Source organism: Mesoplodon densirostris, chromosome 5, assembly GCF_025265405.1.
Source record: "Mesoplodon densirostris isolate mMesDen1 chromosome 5, mMesDen1 primary haplotype, whole genome shotgun sequence".
NCBI classification, from domain to species: Eukaryota; Metazoa; Chordata; class Mammalia; order Artiodactyla; family Ziphiidae; genus Mesoplodon; species Mesoplodon densirostris.
Genome location: NC_082665.1, coordinates 67429490 through 67448435, shown reverse-complemented (window position 1 = coordinate 67448435; position 18946 = coordinate 67429490). Strand labels below are relative to the sequence as shown.

The 18946-nt window shown below is 40.8% G+C and overlaps 2 protein-coding genes across 2 annotated transcripts in view; both read left to right on the top strand.

Annotated features, from left to right (window-relative positions):
- RABL3 (RAB, member of RAS oncogene family like 3) overlaps nt 1-6689 on the top strand; it is a 38388-nt gene extending 31699 nt beyond the window's left edge. The window contains exons 6-8 of the mRNA XM_060099909.1: nt 353-424; nt 4786-4824; nt 5415-6689. Coding sequence (XP_059955892.1) covers nt 353-424; nt 4786-4824; nt 5415-5480 — 177 coding nt within the window. The 3' untranslated portion in view covers nt 5481-6689. The remainder of the gene's footprint in view (nt 1-352; nt 425-4785; nt 4825-5414) is intronic.
- Nucleotides 6690-13816: 7127 nt separating this feature from the next.
- HGD (homogentisate 1,2-dioxygenase) overlaps nt 13817-18946 on the top strand; it is a 45604-nt gene continuing 40474 nt past the window's right edge. Inside the window, exon 1 of the mRNA XM_060099908.1 lies at nt 13817-13831. Within this exon, the coding sequence (XP_059955891.1) occupies nt 13817-13831 (15 nt within the window). The remainder of the gene's footprint in view (nt 13832-18946) is intronic.

Below are 18946 nucleotides of genomic sequence, written 5' to 3'. Positions count from 1 at the left end.
AGCTCTATTTCTGCTTTTGAAGGTAAATGTAGGCAGGTCACCTAATTAGTATGTTGGTTTTGTTGTTAGTAAGACATTAACAATCCTATCTTCCTTTATGAATTATTTGATGATGAATACAGTGTTTCAGTGTCCTCTAAAATTGCCTAAATAACAAAGAGTAAGTGGCCTCACCTTCCTTTAGCACTTTCCTCTTTGCTCTGTGCATCATAATTTGAAAATTACTTGAATATTTTATGCGAGTATTATGCCTAATATTTTACTATAGAAATGTGCAAGAGTAACAGTAATGACTCACAAAGAGCTTATGTTTCCTAACGTTTAATTGTGGATCTTATGTTTTATCTTCTAGGATTGCACAAATCCACGGTACTTAGCTGCAGGTTCTTCCAATGCTGTCAAGCTCAGTAGGTTTTTTGATAAGGTAATGGCTTCAATTAAGTTATTTTTAAACTTAATTTATGTATTATGAGAGTTTAAACTCTTTGTAGAATGCTTTGTCCTTTTATTCCTTCATCCTAAACTTCACAGCCTGAATACTACTTGTTTTGATCTCTTATCTGTCAGTGTAATTGCTCAAGGCCTGCTGACGTGTTTATTCTATCACCAGTGTTCCCTAAGCAAAGGATGAAAGCTACTGGATTCAAATGGGGTTTTTTAAGATACCTAATTCCCTCCTTAAAACAATTTATGTTTCCATATTTTCTAGCATTTTTGTGCTTATTCACCACCCCCAAGTCCCCACAAAAGGCACTAAACTGAGGACATTCTGCTTAAAGCCCTGAGTTTTTTTGCTCTCCCAGCTACTAATATTCTCCATATAAATGTTACTGTTACTTTTAAGGCTAGGTCATCTTCTTGATTCCCTAATTTTCCCTATCAGAAACCTTTGCATTCCAATTATTGACTCTTACCAGCATCATCTTATTGTCCAGAACTGGAATGAAAATGTAGCATTTTCAACATACTGGTAAATTAGAGCACTGTTTGTCTTTCCTTCACAAGGCCATACAACTGCATTGCATACAATATTGACCAAGTTAAATTGTTTACCCAGTGTTGACATTGTGTAGTAAAGTAAAATAGGATGTATTTCTGTATTATTATTGAAAAAAGATTAATTTGTCTTATATTTCCTTTTACAAGTAATCTCCCAAGAAAAAAATTTCCCTCCTCATAGCTCTTCTTTATGAATCATTTTTCTTTTCACTATTTAGAAATCTAATATTTGGCTCTTTTGTCCAATAGGTCAGCATAAGGTGAGCCCCACACTCCATCCCTGTTTAATATTAGGCCACTGGGAAATTTTTGCTTTATTGCAGAACTTCCCAACTGGTTTGTGGCCAAAAGGGTACAGGTGCACTGAGATAGTGATCCCCTCAGTTCTCAGAGCAGCCAGAGCCCCTGGCCTGGCTCTTCCACTTACTCCATTTGTACATTTGCTAATGTATAAATATTAGCATTTTCTAAATGTGTCATGACATGAAAAAATGGCTGGAAGCACTGCAAGGAGCCAAATTTTCTCTCCACATTGTCTTCAAACTTAAAACATAAGAACTTCCATTTGTTTAGATCCGTGGCTGCTATCTATGTCCCCTAGGAGCAGCATCATATAGATCTGTGTCTGACATGGAAAGATCCCACAATATATTGTTTAAATTTTAAATAATTTATTAATTTTAAAATTAAAAAAGTAAAATGTGGGCTTCCCTGGTGGCGCAGTGGTTGAGAGTCCGCCTGCCAATGCAGGGGACATGGGTTCGTGCCCCAGTCCCAGAAGATCCCACGTGCCGCAGAGTGGCTAGGCCCATGAGCCGTGGCCGCTGAGCCTGTGCGTCCGGAGCCTGTGCTCCACAACGGGAGAGGCCACAGCAGTGAGAGGCCCACGTACCGCAAAAAAAAAATAAATAAATAAAATAAAATAAAATAATAAGTTATATCCTAGAGAAACAATGGGTTATAGATCAGTTTGACCCAAGTTGCCAGGCAAGACTACTTAAAAAAAAAAAAAGAGGGAACTTGGTTGGTTTTAAGAAGAGAGCAAGTTTTGATAAGAGGAGACTTCCCTGGTGGTCCAGTGGTTAAGACTCCACGCTCCCAATGCAGGGGGCCCGGGTTTGATCCCTGGTCAGGGAACTAGATCCCACATGCCACAACAGAGATCCCGTGTGCTGGCAACTAAGAGCCGGCGCAGCCAAATAAATAAATAATTTTTTTAAAAATGGTTTGATAAGAGAAGGACATTGCAAGTTGAGGGCAGAGAATTATGAGCAAAATTGAAAAGCAACTTTTCTCTTGGTTTCCTAAATCACAAACAAAGTCAAGTGGATTAAGGGGTTGGCCAGGACTTCCCTGGTGGCGCAGTGGTTAAGAATCCACCTGCCAAGGCAGGGGACATGGGTTCCCTGTTCCTGGAGGATCCCACATGCCACGGAGCAACTAAGCCCGTGCGCCACAACTACTGAGGCTGCACTCTAGTGCCCACGAGCCACAACTCCTGAGCCCACGTGCCACAACTATTGTAACCGGCACGCCTAGAGCCTGTGCTCCGCAACAAGAGAAGCCACCGCAATGAGGAGACCGCGCACCGCAACGAAGAGTAACCCCCGCTCGCCGCAACTAGAGAAAGCCTGCGTGCAGCAATGAAGGCCCAATGCGCCAAAAATTAATTAATTAATTAATTAATTAATTTTTAAAAAAAAAGGTGGGCCAGACCTCCAGACTGAGATGGTTGCCTGAAAACAAGGGACTTGGCAGCTAGATATGACTTTACATCATATCTTCCAGAATTTAGTGTAAAGATTTCTTTTCCAAGGGACTTCCCTGGTGGCACAGTGGTTAAGAATCCACCTGCCAATGTAGGGGACACGGGTTTGAGCCCTGGTCTGGGAAGATCCCACAGACTGCAGAACAACTAAGCCCACGAGCCACAACTACTGAGCCCACATGCTGCAACTACTGAAGCCCGTGTGCCTAGAGCCCATGCTCTGCAACAAGAGAAACCACTGCAATGAGAAGTCCATGCAACACAACAAAGATTAGACCCCGCTTGCTGCAACTAGAGAAAGCCCACGTGCAGCAGCAAAGACTCAAAAATTAAATAAATAAATAAATAAAAGATTTCTTTTCCAAGAGGGAATCTAATCCTCTTCCACACTCCCTTCGCTAATAGTAATTCCTAACCACTCTAGAGTAATAGAATTTTCCTGTCCTACCTTGGAGAGAGGAAGGAAAATCAGTCCTGTCATAGTTTTTGTGGTGTCAGGTATTTTAGATGGGTACTAATCCTGAACCAGCTTTTCTACCTTTGAGGCCAGTGAGTGCAACCTTACCCTGAGTCTCTTGTGGCTAAAAGTAACCCATCCATAGTCTCGAAGATAAAAGAATCCAGATGATATGGCTGTTAGGCCAATGAGAGCAAGCTGCTGCAGGCTTGGAAGAAGATGCTCTGTTTTATTTTGAGGAAGCTCCTAGCTTCATAATTCTAGATTCTAATGTCTTAGAGTTAATCTCCAGCTAATCTGTATTCTAATCTGCTGAACTTTTCTTAATCACATTTAAGGCTCTGGGTAAAGAAAATAATACTGCCTCTGTCAGCATTGCAGTTTCTCAAGTGTTAGAACAGAGTTCTTTTTTTTTTTTTTTTTTTTAATGTTTTTCATCATGTGAATGTAGAGAACAAACGTATGGACACCAAGGGGGGAAAGTGGCGGGGGGTGGGGGAGGGTGGTGGTGGGATGAACTGGGAGATTTTGATTGACATGTATACACTAATATGTGTAAAATAGATAGCTAATAAGAACCTGCTGTATAAAAAATAAATAAAATAAAATTCAAAAAAATGTTTTTCATCATGTGAAAATATGGTGCTCTGAAACTCATGTTAAGGCATATATTTTGAAGGCTTCTTTTCAGTAGTAGTGATGGATTTGTACAGATACAGCCACTGCTTTACCGTATTTCTCCTACTGACCAAATACAGACAATTCCGAAACTGCTGAATTAAGGGTGCAGATTAAGTCGGAAAAGAAGTTAATTGACTGCTTTTGATGTTGTGTCATCTGTCTCCATTCAGGACCGACAGAATTTACAACTGTGTTTACTAGAGGGATGTGGCAGTTTACTACATTATATAGACAGACTCCTCTTTAAAGAATAGGTATGCTATTGTAGTAGCAAAAGTGCTTTGCTTTTATCTTATGGATTCTGTTTGGTGCCTTTTGGGGCCAACTGCTAGGGAACTTTGAGCCAAATTTGCAGCCATACACTAGGAATTGCATGGGATATCATGTCACTGTCTGGTTATTTAGTCTCTTTGGTTGTTGATGTGTTGTGTTCTTTTTTTCGCGGTACGCGGGCCTCTCACTGTTGTGGCTCCCCATTGTGGAGCACAGGCTCCGGACGCGCAGGCTCAGCAGCTATGGCTCACGGGCCTAGCCGCTCCGCGGCATGTGGGATCTTCCCGGACCGGGGCACGAACCCGTGTCCCCTGCATCGGCAGGCGGACTCTCAACCACTGCGCCACCAGGGAAGCCCCTGTTCATGTATTTTTTGACCTATCATTAATGCTTTTTGGAACAAGAGGCAGGCTTTTATAAAAATACTTCCACAATCCTGATCTCATTAGCACCAGATTTAACTCATTGTACAAGATGTCTGTCGCTGTTGAAAAGACTCTTAATTTGGGTATATACCTTTTAGTGCCATTAGTGGGCATTGCAGTTACCACCTTTTCAAGGTATATGTATGTGCCAAGCCCTTAAAATCTTTATTTGTTTTTCACAGGTCATAGAGAAGAGATACTTTTTAAGAGATGGTAATCAGGTCTGTATCTATCTTTTCTTGATAAAATGATTTCTTGAAATTGGAGAGAGATTTGACTTATTTGAAATTAATTTCCAAATTTACTTTTGAATTTTTTTTAAAAAAGTGGGGTTGCGGGGAGTCCTTTGCAGGCCCAAGCAACTGACTTTCTTCTGTCCTGTTAAATACAAAAGAAAAAATCAGATCAGGGGAAAATAAGGGTCTAAGAAACAAAAAGAATCCAGAGATAAGGTTACATTATAAAATAATAGAATTGCTTGAGACTCCAAAGGCATATATATCCAGAGTCTATCACAATGCAAATAATTCATATAAAAGTCCAATAGGTGAATATTATGAGATTCACCGCCATCCTGTCTGATTTAGATGGCACTATCACCAATTGTTTGGCAAATGTTTTTCATTTTGGTAGAATTTATTTTTATTATTTAATCTGCTGTGGTTTTCTGAGTAAAACAGCAGAAAGATAGTTCTTTAAAGAACGACAGCCCAACATACAGAAAAAGAAAATAAGGAGAACATTTTAAAGACTATTAGCATTTGAACTCTGCCTGCTTGAGTCCTAATATGATTATCTTTCTTGCCTACAGATTCCAGGCTTTCCTGATCGAAAAAGGTTTGGGGGAGGAACTTTAAAGAGCTTACATTATGACTGAATTACACTCATCCTTTGAAGAGTAAGCAAGCTGTGGCAGTTTTTCACAGCTTTCTTTTTGCTGTGGCAGTTATTAATGTCTCAGGCTTTTAACGAAATCATCTTAAAATGCCACCCTTCAGCCTCACCCTTTAATGGAAAACTGAAAGGAAGTAACAGCGTGGGAAGTCCAAACTTTGTCCCCATTCTCTCTGTTCCTCACCTTTCGTCCCTGTTTATAGATTATATAAAAGCCTTGTGGAAATACGAGATGTCAAAATGATGCAGTAAATGAGCAGCGACAGAATGCTGCAGAGAAAATTTACTCTTGCCCAGAGCTGGAGGGTTTTTATGGGTCTGTATTTTTCCCACACTCCTTGCTGAAGGCTTAATTAAGTACTTCAAAAATGTATCTCTATTGTTTTACCTTCTGAGGGGAAAGGTTATGTTAACCAGCCCTGAGTTGTCCACCCCAAACACTCTCTGTCATTTTCAAAGAAGCAAAATGGTGTTATTTAACTGCCTCCACCTTCATCAGGCAAAAGGATGCCTAATAATAGCAACCCTTTCTCTCTCCTCTCCTTTGCAAATGGCTCAGTGGCTGGAAGAGGCTGACTAATAGCTGGAGTTAAATATAAATAGATTAATAATACACAGAGAACAGCAGTACCAGAAAAGAAGAATTATGCAAGAAATTGACAGCTCACTAAATCCTTCACTCTTTAGGTTACAGCTGTCTGCACCCACTTACTGTTTTCTGTTTGGAAATAGGTAGGGTGAAATCTAAGACCTGCACAAGGGCAGTAAGAGAGATTTACAGCCTCCTCAGTTTTTATTTTTATTTTTGAAGGAAAGATCAACTCCTAAAATGTCCCTTAACTATAGTCCGTAAACTAAGAATATTATTCTTTGTGTCAACAATGTATTTATGGAGAGAAGTAAAAATAACTTCCACAGCAACACATTTACATGAATTATGGACTAGGATTCTTGGATTTCATAATCCAAAATTGGGGGGGGGGTGTATATGCATAATTGTTCATCATTACTTTTTTTACCTGTCTTTTTTGCTTGTGTAATTGCCTTTGCCCCAGTCTTTGTTAATATATAAACCTGTTTTACGAAAACTGTAATTTGCTGCCTTATTCAACAACTCCTTTTCACATGTATTCTCTCTAGGAGGTCTCTGCACTCCTGATTTTGCTCCATAATAAAGTATAATAATAATAAATACACAGTTTCAGCTTCTCATTTTAAAACTAGGGGAAAAAAACAGTAAATTCTCTTTCTATTCCGTACTTTGGAAATCAAGGTGTGCTGAAAGAGGATATTAAAATGACGATGTTAGAGAGTGCTTTTAGAAAGTCTGTCTTGGGAATTTGGCAAGGGATTTTAAAGCACTTTTCATCAGCTAGGATCTTCTCCAGTCTTTCTTCACATCCTCCCCCACAAGAGTTAGCCCCGATTTTTTTTTTTTGACATAAAGGAGAGCTATGCAAATCAGGATCTGTATGTGGAATTTGGCACAAGTATTTTGTGACAGTGGCTGTGCAGTTAAGAAGTAGAAACCAAATGCATATGCAGAAGACCTAAAGCAACTGAAGCTCTTTGTATTCCTCTTTTAAAAAATAAATCAGGGCCTCCCTGGTGGCGCAGTGGTTGAGAGTCCGCCTGCCGGTGCAGGGGATACGGGTTCGTGCCCCGGTCTGGGAGGATCCCATATGCCGCGGAGCGGCTGGGCCCGTGAGCCATGGCCGCTGGGCCTGCGCGTCCGGAGCCTGTGCTCCGCAACGGGGGAGGCCACGGCAGTGAGAGGCCCGCATACCGCAAAAAAATAAAAAATAAAAAATAAATAAATCAATCAATAACCCTTAATTAGAAAGAAGATCTATTCCAATTTCTCTATTTTCTCCCTTATTAAAAAATAAGATGAAAATAACCTATCACTGATGGCTTCAGGGTCAACCTTGAAAAATTAACAATACTCAACTTCTTTGTTCTTGCTGTCAGGCTTGACTCCTGAATTATAGTTTCCTAAGAGAAAATGATTTTAATCATCTAAGGTAAGTTTGTTGCAGCATTAGTAGCAGCAAAATAAGGTTGTTGGCCAAAGTGAATGTTATTAGCCAGAGTTCTTCAAAAAGAATCTTTTGAAGCATAATTTTTGCTAAGACTTCCTGACACCTGCTCATAAAAATTGCTTTTAGGTAATAAACAAGTTTAAATACCAAATACTTCCTAAAAAGTGTTAAAGCTTTAATTTTCTTACTTTCTTGATGGAACAAATTGCTAGCTATAAGAGAACTTTTTTTTTTCCCCTGTTGTGATTCAGATGTCTAACCAACGTTCTTACTCACTGTGGAGGCAACCAGATATGAAGATCTGTGGCCACTCATCTGTCCCCCAGGCCGCTTAGTTGGAATCCAACTAAGGATTTGGGTTGGTCTCTCTACCTTAGTGCTCTAGAGAGAGCACCACTCCCAAAGGGGTTGATCCATATCAGCTTTACTCAGGTTCTCAAAAGTCCCTGAACTTGGGACATCTATGATATAATCCAGGTGCCGTGACACTGCTGTTTTTCTCTCCATTCTGGAAGTGGACTGCATAGAACTGATGTGCTGGGCCATCGGACTGAGGTGAAGAGCTCCTAACCACTGCCATAATCAGAGCTTTTGAGTCTTCATTTCAACAGGGTATGCTTTAGCACCCAACCTAGGTAAGGCCTTATATGGTTATCTAAATGTTGGTTTAATTGAAATTTTTAAAGTACAGGTAGCGTCTATTTTAAGAAGTTTGAAGTCTAACAGGATGTCTGCATTGATTTAACATCTGTTAAAATTCAAAGGATGATACTCTGGGGGAAGGAGGAGAAGGAAGTTAAAAAATTCGTTTCTCCATAGTCCCAAAACTGAGTTAAATTACTGTGGTAGAAGAGGAAGGGTTTCAGGAAATCTAGCACTGGGAGAACCCTGAGCCTCACATATTCCCCAGTATGTTTGCCTAATGCAAAATTGGAGTTGGAGCCTACCAGCCCTGCTCCATAGAGTAGGAAAAGGATCTAACTTCGAGTAACAATAAGCACCTACATTTAAGAACTCAAAGCAATGGCTTTCAAACTCAAATGTGTATGAAAGTCCTCTGAAGTGCTTGTTTAAACTGCAGATTCCAGGATTTCTTCTGCCCCCCTCGTCCAATTCTGTGTATATGGGAGAGAGCCAGGATTTTGTATTTTTAACAGGCAAACCAGGTGATTTTGATGCAGGTAGCTCAGGATCCACCCTTTGAAAAAAATAAACCCATATCAAAAACGTAGGGAACACATGGATTGTAGACTCTACCTTATGGCACCGTTATAGCAGAGTTCATCAGAGTGCATGATCGCCCCTTAATGAACTAAGTAAGCCACTCCTCCCTCTCAAGGCTGCACATGCCACAGCAATCGTAACGTAATTGTCACATCCTCTATTGGCAAAACAGGAAATATTTGTCTTCGATGTACTGCTACCCATTTTTAATACTAGCACTTTGTACCCTCTGGGTATATCTGTTTCTAATGAAATGCCTTGCCATCTTATACATAGCCCCTCTCTTATACCACATTTGTTTTCTCAGCTGGCCAACCACTAAGCTTTACCAAGGTCATCGATAAGTAAAGGTGAGAATGAAGCCCCTAAACTTCAACAAAGATGTAAAATCTTGCTCAGTACTATCAAATATATCAGGTAATCTATCAGTGTCATTTTTTTCTTGGAGACATCGGTCCTGAAGTCCTCCGTCCTCTAACTGCACTCTGGAGTGATTGTTCTCTAGGCCTGCCACTTGTCCTTCACATTACTCTATAATAATCCCCAGTTTCCTAGATGTAATATTTTCCATTTTCTTGGTGTGGATCAGTGGTCTTCCAACTGGGATGTGTGGAAGAATCTCTTCCAAGTGGTACATGGGCACGGATAGTTTTAAGGGAATCATTTTCCAGATGACTAATTCTCATATGAATGTATCTTTGTTAAGATTGATCTGCTTGTGAAGCAGCTCGTGCTGGCTCTTATTTACCACCTCTACTTTCCCAATTGCCCTTTTCCCACTACAGAAAAAGGAGCATCTCACTACTAGTGAAATAGAAATATGGCATATTGCCCCAGGGTGTAAATGTCTTCAGGATGCCAACAAAGGGACAATTCTAAATATTAGTTTTATTTAAGGATTTTGTCTGTTCCACTCCTCACAATTACAAAAAAAAAAAAAAAAAAAGAAAAAATGCAGAGCTCTTAAGGAAGAGCTCCTGAGAACAAAGCGAAGAGCTTTGGTAGGAAACATCCAAGGCTGTGGCACATTCTTTCATGTCAAGTCTTCTTGCCTGGTCTATCAAAATATCAAAACATTTTCATCAAAAATAATTATATAGGCAAAGGTATATAAAATTAACATTTTTATTTTCCCAACCCTTCCTGAGTAAATGAGTTAGACAAAGAACCTCCAAGTGAAAGGGTAACAGTTAAAGTCACTGATTCCAATAGCTGGGTAACAAAACCTTTTCCAATCAGGTTTCCAATTATTTGCTTGCAACAAAATTGAAGAAAAACCAATCTGAGTTATTGACTGATAGGTCATTAAAATAATGTTTAATGATAGGTCAGTATGTGATTTTTGGTATTTAATTCAGAAGGAATTTGAGTGCTACCATAACAAAATCCCTTCCATTCATAACTGCTTATTTATGAGAACAAATTTTCTCAACATTTATGTCTATAAAAGCAAAAAATAGGATTAAATGATGCTGAATCCTGTGTCATTCTAGAAATAAGAATTATTCATGGATATTTGAATTAATGTGGGAGTGAGCCATCTACCTCATTAAAAGAAGCATTTCCAGAAAGACTTTGCCTTTTATATTTAATAATTATTTATCAAAATGTATAGTATTTATGGGACACTGTCCTAGAGAAGAATCCTCCAGTGTCCTGTCTGGAGGGTAAAACACTTGCTGATAGCATTCTGGAAATGCAGTTGGAGAAGGAAGCTGGAGATTTCATCATTACTACACTTGGTTTTGGTCCTACTCCCCACTCCCTGATGTTTGTGAGTCCAGAGCTTCTGCAGAGAGTAAACCTATCTTGTGCTAGAATCCAGAGGTGGCAGGTATCTGGTGTCTCCAATTCCTGGTCCTTTTCAAGTTCTTCTCTTCACCTGTTCCCCATATCATTCACTGAGTCCCTCTCCCTCTGCCTGGTTTTTGGCATCTTTGTTCTTATTGCTCACTACTTTGATACTGTGACTCTGCTCTGGTCCAGTATATGCTTGCCTTGTCCCTGCACACAACCTGCTTCTTCCACTGGGTGTCTTTTTGAATGCTAATCACCCTGCCTAGAAGTCCCCCTCTTTCCCCTGCTTTAAATGTCTGCCAAAACTCCCCTTTCTGGAAGCCTTCCCTCACTAGACTCCTCCAATCTATTTCCGTCAGTGCCCTTAAAACAGGTATTTGAATGCACTGCACTTCTCTGTCTTTGTGTACAATCCTCCCTCTCCTCAATGCCCTATCCAACTCTTACTCTGTGTGACTTGGCTCAGCTATCATCTCCTCAGGGAGCTAGTCGGAGCTCTGTGGTCCCTAATCCCTCCCACAGCACCCTGACTCTTTCTTGTCACAGCACACATGGCGCTCCGTTGTAATGGCCCGTTTATTGGTCAATCTTCTCCAGCATGTGCCCTCCTACAGGACCAGACTCTCAATCATTTCTGTATCTCCCCACACCTCACAGGGCCTGGCGCATAGCAGGTCCCCAATAATTGTAAGATAAATAAATAAGTGTGTGATTAGATTAAAATAGAAAGTCATCAGACATAGACTCAGAGCTATGTGTTCTGTGTTTTATTTATTCTCATTTTTCCTATGTGTGTATGGCACAGTACCTGGCACATAGTGGTTACAAAGCAAATACTCATTTTCTTGAATTATTGTTACAAAAACAGAAAAAGACAGGAAATAAAGTGAACCCACTTGGGAGAAATCCCTAAATAGGGAATTGATAGGTTTATTCAATTTTAAATATTTTCAGGCCCCTCAAAATAATTTTCATCCAGTCAAGGATCTGTTACCACTTTCTTACTCTTTCAGAAATCTCTCACACCTTAGGAAGGAACTGAAACACCTCTTAAATCTGCCTTCAAAGCTGATTTGGAAAGAGCATATTAAGTTTATGGAAAAACAAAGCAGTAAAGCTTTTCCTTTGTCGTTTATTGGTTCCCATCCATTTTTCCCCCTAATCACCAAAGCCTAACTTCTAGGATCAATAGAGATTCAAGACCCAATGTACTCATAAACTCAGATATGCAAGAAATATTTTTCTTGAATTCACTTCTGATTTTGAGTCTGCATACTGCAGGAATAATAAAAACGTAACCTCGGTAAAGCTAGGGTTTATACCCCGCTTTCTCCCAGGTTTGCATATAAATTCCAGGGAAGCTTATATAATACCACAATGTCAGTTGTCTATGCTGAAGTATGCTGAGATGTGCTTTAAGCTCCCTGGTCTGCAGGCATCAGTCCACACAGTTTGCTACCAACCTGTCACTTGTTTATATCCACATGGCTCCTTTAGCCTGGTCCTTTCTGTGCTAACACCTCAGACACAGGCAAATCATTCTGCTGCTACTGCAGTATGCTGGAGCCTGGGGACCTCTGGAGGTTGCTTAGGCCCCTTTATCTAAAGCAGAATGTGTCAAACTGGCAGCCCATAGTCATTCACACCTACGTGCATGTTTCTTGACATAATGGTATCAGTTATCTATCACTGCTTAACAAAACACCCCAATATTTAATGGCAGAAAATATGTCATTCTATTTGCTCCCAATTTTGTGGGTCAGCAGTTTGGGCTAGGTTTAGCTGGTGGTTCTCCTGCTGGTCTCACCTGGGATCACGTATGTGTCTGCAGTCATCTGGCAGCCGCATTGCCTCATTCACACATCTGGCAGCTAGTGCTGGGCTGTTGAGTGCCTGGACCTCTTGGTCTCATTCTCAAGGAGGCTAGCCTGACTTCTCTGAATGGTGGTCTCAAGTAGCAAGAAATGGGCAAATCCTAAGGCACAAGCATTTTTCAAACCTCTTGCTTGTGTTGTGTTTGCTATTAGCCAAAGTAAGATTCAAGGAGGTAAGTAAAAGACTCCGTCTCATGTTGGGAGGAGCAGCAAAGTCACATTGCAAAGGGGCATGCATACAAGGATGAAAGGAATCTGTGGGCATTTTTTGCAACCTATTACAATGGCTTCATTCATTCATTCATTCATTCATTTATTCATTCACTTGTTTAAGTTGCCAATGTTTAAAAATTGGAGCTTCGTATATAAAAGTCATATCTTAAAAAATCACCTAGCCTACTTTACCCATTTACATTTCCTGCCTGTTCTGCTGCACTTGAGTTTATGATAATAAAGCGTAGTTTAAAAGATTATTTTTGTGAAATTAAATGAGGTAATGTCTGTGGGAAAATCTGGCATGAACAAGCTCTCGATATATGGTTTCTTCCTTCCTGAATGCCATTAGCCATGAAGTTGATACCTGACCGTGGCTAAGGAGAGTAGCCAAGATGAAGGACAAGGGAGTCATGGAAAAGGTGGCTAGAAAGTAATCCCTTGGTCTCTTTCTAGAGAGGTACAGGCATTAGGAAATAAGATTCTTAAAGAATTTATAAGAACACTAAATACATTTAAGAAATTAAGAGGAGCAATAGTAAATATCTCAGTTTGCTTTAAGCAAAGTGCTTCAGGCTCTGAACTGTTCACCCAGCTCGTCCCTGGGAGCAGGTGTGGAGAGCTGTCTAGACCCTGTCCCTGCTTCAGGTAGCTGCGTGAAAATGCCTGTGTCACAGCATGGATCATTTTCTCACAGCTCCCCAGAGAGTGAACACTCCGCCTTGTTCCTTCCCGGCCTCAGTTGGGACTGAGTGGAGAAGCCTCTACCTCACACAGCAGGCCCTAAGTGCCACAGTTCCTTCCGCAGAGAGCTTTAAATTCTCTGCCTTTAGTCATAAGCCTCTTTCTTTTAACTGGAACAAATCATTGGTCAACATTTACCTCGGGTGAAGAGGAGACAGGCCTCTGCAAACTCTTCAGAAACAGCCCGGGTTTCAAAACCAAAGACAGTTGTGTAAGCAGTTTGGAAACAAGCATGCTGGACTTTCTCCCTAGTGTAGCAGTTAGGAAATGCTTGTGGCTAGTTTGAGCGACCAGCTGACCAGTGAGCACAGTGAAGCAGTAGAATAACAACATCCAGAGGTGGTTTGAAGGAGAAACAGAAGCATTTTGACTTCATACCCTGAGCCTGGGTTTCCTGAAATCGTCACACCTGCAGCAGAAGGAAAATGGCAGAGTTGAAGGTAGGAAACTATCTGGCCACTTCGCTGTGGCTTCTTCAGCCGCAACCCATGGAAGCGTCTGAGAATTCCAGAGCTTCAGAGTCAGAAAGAATTTAGAGAGGCCCTCGTCCAAGCTGTTGTGTTCAGAGGCTTCGCCGTGGTGTCCGTAAGCATGGCTGGGGCTGGGGGATGATAAAGAAAAGAGATGATGGTCTAACCGTCCATCTCTTGCCTTGCTTATTTCATATATTGTCTTGGGAATCTGTAGACGTCATAAGGGCTCTCCTCCCCCATGGACAGACATGTTTCTCACTGTGTCCGTTTGCCAGCCCCTACTCTCCCACACCTTCCTGATGCCGCAGCTTCCTGGACAGCCTCCAGCCGACCAATTAGGCATGTTTAATCTATTCAGTTATTTTGAGGCTCACAATCAGCACTTGGCCAGTAGAAACCCTAGCACTTCCTCTAGGAAATAATTCCTTTTTATTATTTAATCTTCAATTGAAAAGTATGTGTGGGTTATGTGCTGCTAATGAATTAACTCATAATCTTCAAAGTAAATCTGGAGGTAGCCACTTTACCATTAAGGAAAATAAAGTTTAGAGAGATTAAGTGACTTGCCCAAGGTCACTGCTGATAGGTGATAGAGACTGGATTAGAAATTGGGTTTGTCTGAATCCATGCCCAGGCTCCAAAAGGAGCCTTAGTAGCAACTCCTAGACTGAGTGCCTTAAGGCTAATGTCTAAAACCATGCCTAGTGTCCACCCCAGGCTGGCATCAGTGCCCAACACATGCATGTGGACCTGAGTAGAACTGCCCAGAATCTTGACTTAAGCCAAGTGTGCCAGACTCCAGGCTTCTTTCCAGGGTTTGAGCACTTCCTAAATGCCCTTCAACTGATGCTGAGTTTGAAAATCAAACATCTCCCTAATTAACAGGGGTCCTAAAACCACTCAACAACACCGAAGTAAAAGAGTTTGCTTCTTTATGCCTGATCAAGAGTTAGAAAGACTGAGAAAGAATTCTCATTCTTTCATTCGGCAAATATTATATGTTAATACATGATGCCACGAATTAACACAGGAAAGGAACTGAATCTGGACTAGGTGGAGCCAAGAGAAACTTCTTGAAGGAGGCTGTTCCTAAGCTGAGTCTTAGGAGAGATGTAGAAATTGACTTAGCTGAAAAGGGGCTAGAGGAAACAAGTGCAAAGGCACGGCACACACAGAAAGCCCTGCACGTTCTGGGATCCAAGAGTTAAATTTGGGTTGCTGCAGGGACAGGCAAGATGAGATACCCAGGATGTGGTCAGATGTATGGATCTGGATCTCCGGGGAGAGGGTAGAGCTAGGAGAATAGATATGGGAGGTCATCACATCAATGGTGGTAGTTGAAGTCTTAGAAGAGGGGGAGTGCATAAAAACTTCATTTCCTGATGAAAAGGCTGTGGGGAAGTTCAGCAGGGGTGGAAACATCCTTACCATTTATAAATAAATTATATCTAAAATCCTATCCTGCTGAAATTTTTGAGCAACTTATTATGCACAGCACCAGCACATCAACGTAAATTGCATGCTGCTCTTTGTTCTCAATTTCAAAGGCATTTTTCCCAGCCTGCTGTCTAATCTCTGCAAGGAAAGGTTAGCTCTACAGATCACAAATCCAAACACAGAAAACCAGATTGCATCACTCTAATCAATACACATTATAAGTTAAAAAAAATATTTCTCTGCTTTTATTTCTTCCTTTTAATGGATATGTCAACACAAAGCCTCAAATGAAATCACATTTACATAAAAGCAGCACAACTGGGGGAAGAAAATTCAAAAGATAAAATAGTAAAATTAAATTTTAAATGAACCACCCAATGTTCTTAAGTCTTCTACAAGTCCACTTCTACAGGTCTTGATTTCTTCATTTCTAAAAAACAGAGCTGTTTAACATGCAGACTTTGGGCCCCAGCACCAAATATTTTGATTCACTAGGTATGGGTCTGTATTTAACAAGCTTTGGGGGTGATTCTAATTAGCCAGAGATGGGACCCCCGGGTCTACATAATTATTGTATTCATTTCCTGTTTCTGTTGTAACAAATTACCACAAATTTAGTGGCTTAAAATGACCAAATTTATTTTCTTACAGTTCTGGAGGTCAGAAGTCTGAAATCAGTTTCACTGGGCTTAAAGTTAAGGTGTTGGCTGGTTCCTTTTGAAGACTCAAGGGGAGAATCCATTTCCCTGCATTTCCAGCTTCTAGAAGTTGCCTGCATTCTTGACTTATGGTCCCTTTCACCGTCTTCAAAGTGCATCACTCATCTCTGCTTCCATCATCACATCACCTTTTCCTCTTCTATAATCAAATCTTCCTCTACCTCCCTCTCTTACGAATACTTATGATTACATTTAGGGCGCACCCAAATAATCCAGGACATCTCCCCATCTCAAGATCCTTAATGTAATCACATCTGCAAAGTCTCTTTTGCTATGTAAGGGAACACTCACAAGTTCCAGGGATTAAGACATAGATATCTTTGGGGCATCATTATTCAGCCTACCACAGTTTAGCCTACTTGCAATAATCTTCAAGTTCCCCTAACAATCTATATCCTATGTTCCCATCAAGGTTAACTAGAAATACTGGACTCTTTGCACAGGAGAAAAAGGTAGCTATAGTTCCATCTCTACCCTGACTTCTCTCTCTTTCCCTCATGCCCAGGAAAAGGAAGTGAGGTATAGTATCTGCTCGTCCCATCAGGGTGTTACCCAGAATCAGAGTCAGGAGAAAGCATCTCATAAAACTAGTCTCACAAATAAATCATATCCTGGGGACCAGGTGAAAATTAGAAAGCTGTACACTAGGGAGCTGCCAAAGAACTGATGGTACTGAAGTTACATGGAGCTCAATAATTTGTTCTTTCATTTAGAAAGGATGTGTATAATTCTCTTGGAAGAAACAAAATTGTTTCTATGTGGGAGCAAATTATTCAGAAATCTGGATTGAAGAAAGCATACAAACACACTTGCTTAATGTCAGACATTTTTATTTTTAATTTTTCAGTGTAAGGTATATTTGTATAGTCACTGAACCAGCTGGAGTTGAAAGCTTGGATTTTCACAGCTGATATAAGCAGAGTTCAGATTCTGTCCTTGATCTCAAAGCCTTGGGAAAGCAGCTGCAGAATACTGCTTCCTTGATTCTGATACCTTCAGCAGTAAGGCACATGATATTTTAAAACTCTAACAAACTCATCTGTAATTTTTCTCTCAGGGGATTAGAAAAACCAACTGGTTTGAGAATGACTCAGCAGTTTTCATCCCCCTCTTCAGCCAATGCACCTCAGCTAAGATTGAGAAACCGATTCAGAACTCACACCTCTCTCTGAGCTGGATGGCTCCCTTCCAAAGCACCAGCTGTTCTTTCTACTTTCTTTTCTACTTTTTAAAGCAGTCTGAAGCATATGCTTTAAAATTACATATAGTAAGTCTCTTTTCCTTTGTTCCCAAAGTACAAATAACCCTGGACTCTGTTCTGAGGCCAGCAGTTGCAAAGAGTGGAGAAGGTTAATGAGTAAACCCACCCACTCCTGCCAGAAAACTCAGCGCTCAGACCTTCTTGCCTCCCTTTGCAGAGGGAAACAATGCTGCAGTTGAACAAAGAGAAGCCACTGTGATACTCAGTGGCTTCAGGCAAGATTGGTCTGCAATTCCATTCCACAGAACTGAAGATAATTTCGGGTCATTACCATTTCTCAGCAGCTCAGATTCAATCCTCTTGATGGTGAGCACGAGGTTCATTAGAGAGAAGAAAATTGTATTCAGTGGAGAGTCAAAATGCTGGATGGTCTCTGCCTTTTCCCCAAGGAAATCATTCCAAATTGCATGCTGCTGTTAACCAATCTCTGTGTAATATAACTCACTGTTTTTAGTGCTGATAGATTTTCAAATATAAAAAAATATTGTGTCTGGAGGCAAAAAAGAATAATTTCACTTCCATGGCTTTCTAGGTCATAACATTTCACATTTGATATTCCCTCCAAATATGGGCAGCTGTTGCCCTGATCATTGCTCATGCATCCAGGTGTGTTACATCAATCTCATCCTGCTCCAAGCTGCTGAGAATTCTGGAGGGTTTATCCTCCACCCACCTACTTCCTTCTTATATCTCTTAAAGACATGTACTCAGATGGTGGCATTTCACTCACTGAGTGACGCTGCACTTTCATTATCGTGGGCTAAAATTAAGTATTGATACATTTATGAGGAACAACTATGGGAAGAAAATGGCCCTTTTTTATGTTTAAGTTAGAGAAAAGGGGGTTCTCACCCTACTTAGAGCAGGATACATACACTCGTGTTAGAATAGGCTCTAAGGGGGACTTCCCTGGTGGCACAGTGGTTAAGAATCTGCCTGCCAATGCATGGGACAGGGGTACCAGCCCTGGTCCGGGAAGATCCCACATGCTGTGGAGCAACTAAGCCCGTGAGCCACAGCTACTGAGCCTGAGCTCTAGAGTCCGTGCTCCACAACAAGAGAGGCCACTGCAATGAGAAGCCCGCGCACCACAACTAAGGGTAGCCCCAACTCTCCACAACTAGAGAAAGCCCACACGCAGCAACGAAGACCCAACCCAGCTAAAAATAAATAAATAAATAGAACAGAATAGGCTGTAAGGGAAAAACTAAATCAAACAGTAGATATCTACTGAGTACCTTCTATAAACCAGGCACAAGGCATATAGAGGTAAACAAGATGCCGTAGTTCCAGCCTTCATGGAGCTTATAAACTAGCAGAGAAGCCAGACAGTGAACAAGAACTCACAGGTGTGTTTAAGTGTTGTCAAAATAAGTTTTAGGGGCTCTGCACACTTTACTTTATTGAGAAACTCTCTTTTTTTCCTCTGGATGAAAAGTAAATTGATGACAATCAGAATGAACTCCATTGTGCCACTGAGGACAGATCTGGCTATTCTCCTGAAAGCCACGCATATCTTCAAAACTTGTTTTCCTATATCCACATAGATGCAAATATATTTACAAGTACTCCATAGATGAGCCAGATGATATAGGTTTTTGCCTGCAGCGAGGCTGGTTGGAGGGCTTTTTCTCAAGGCTTTTGCTGTCAGATTGGATCCACACA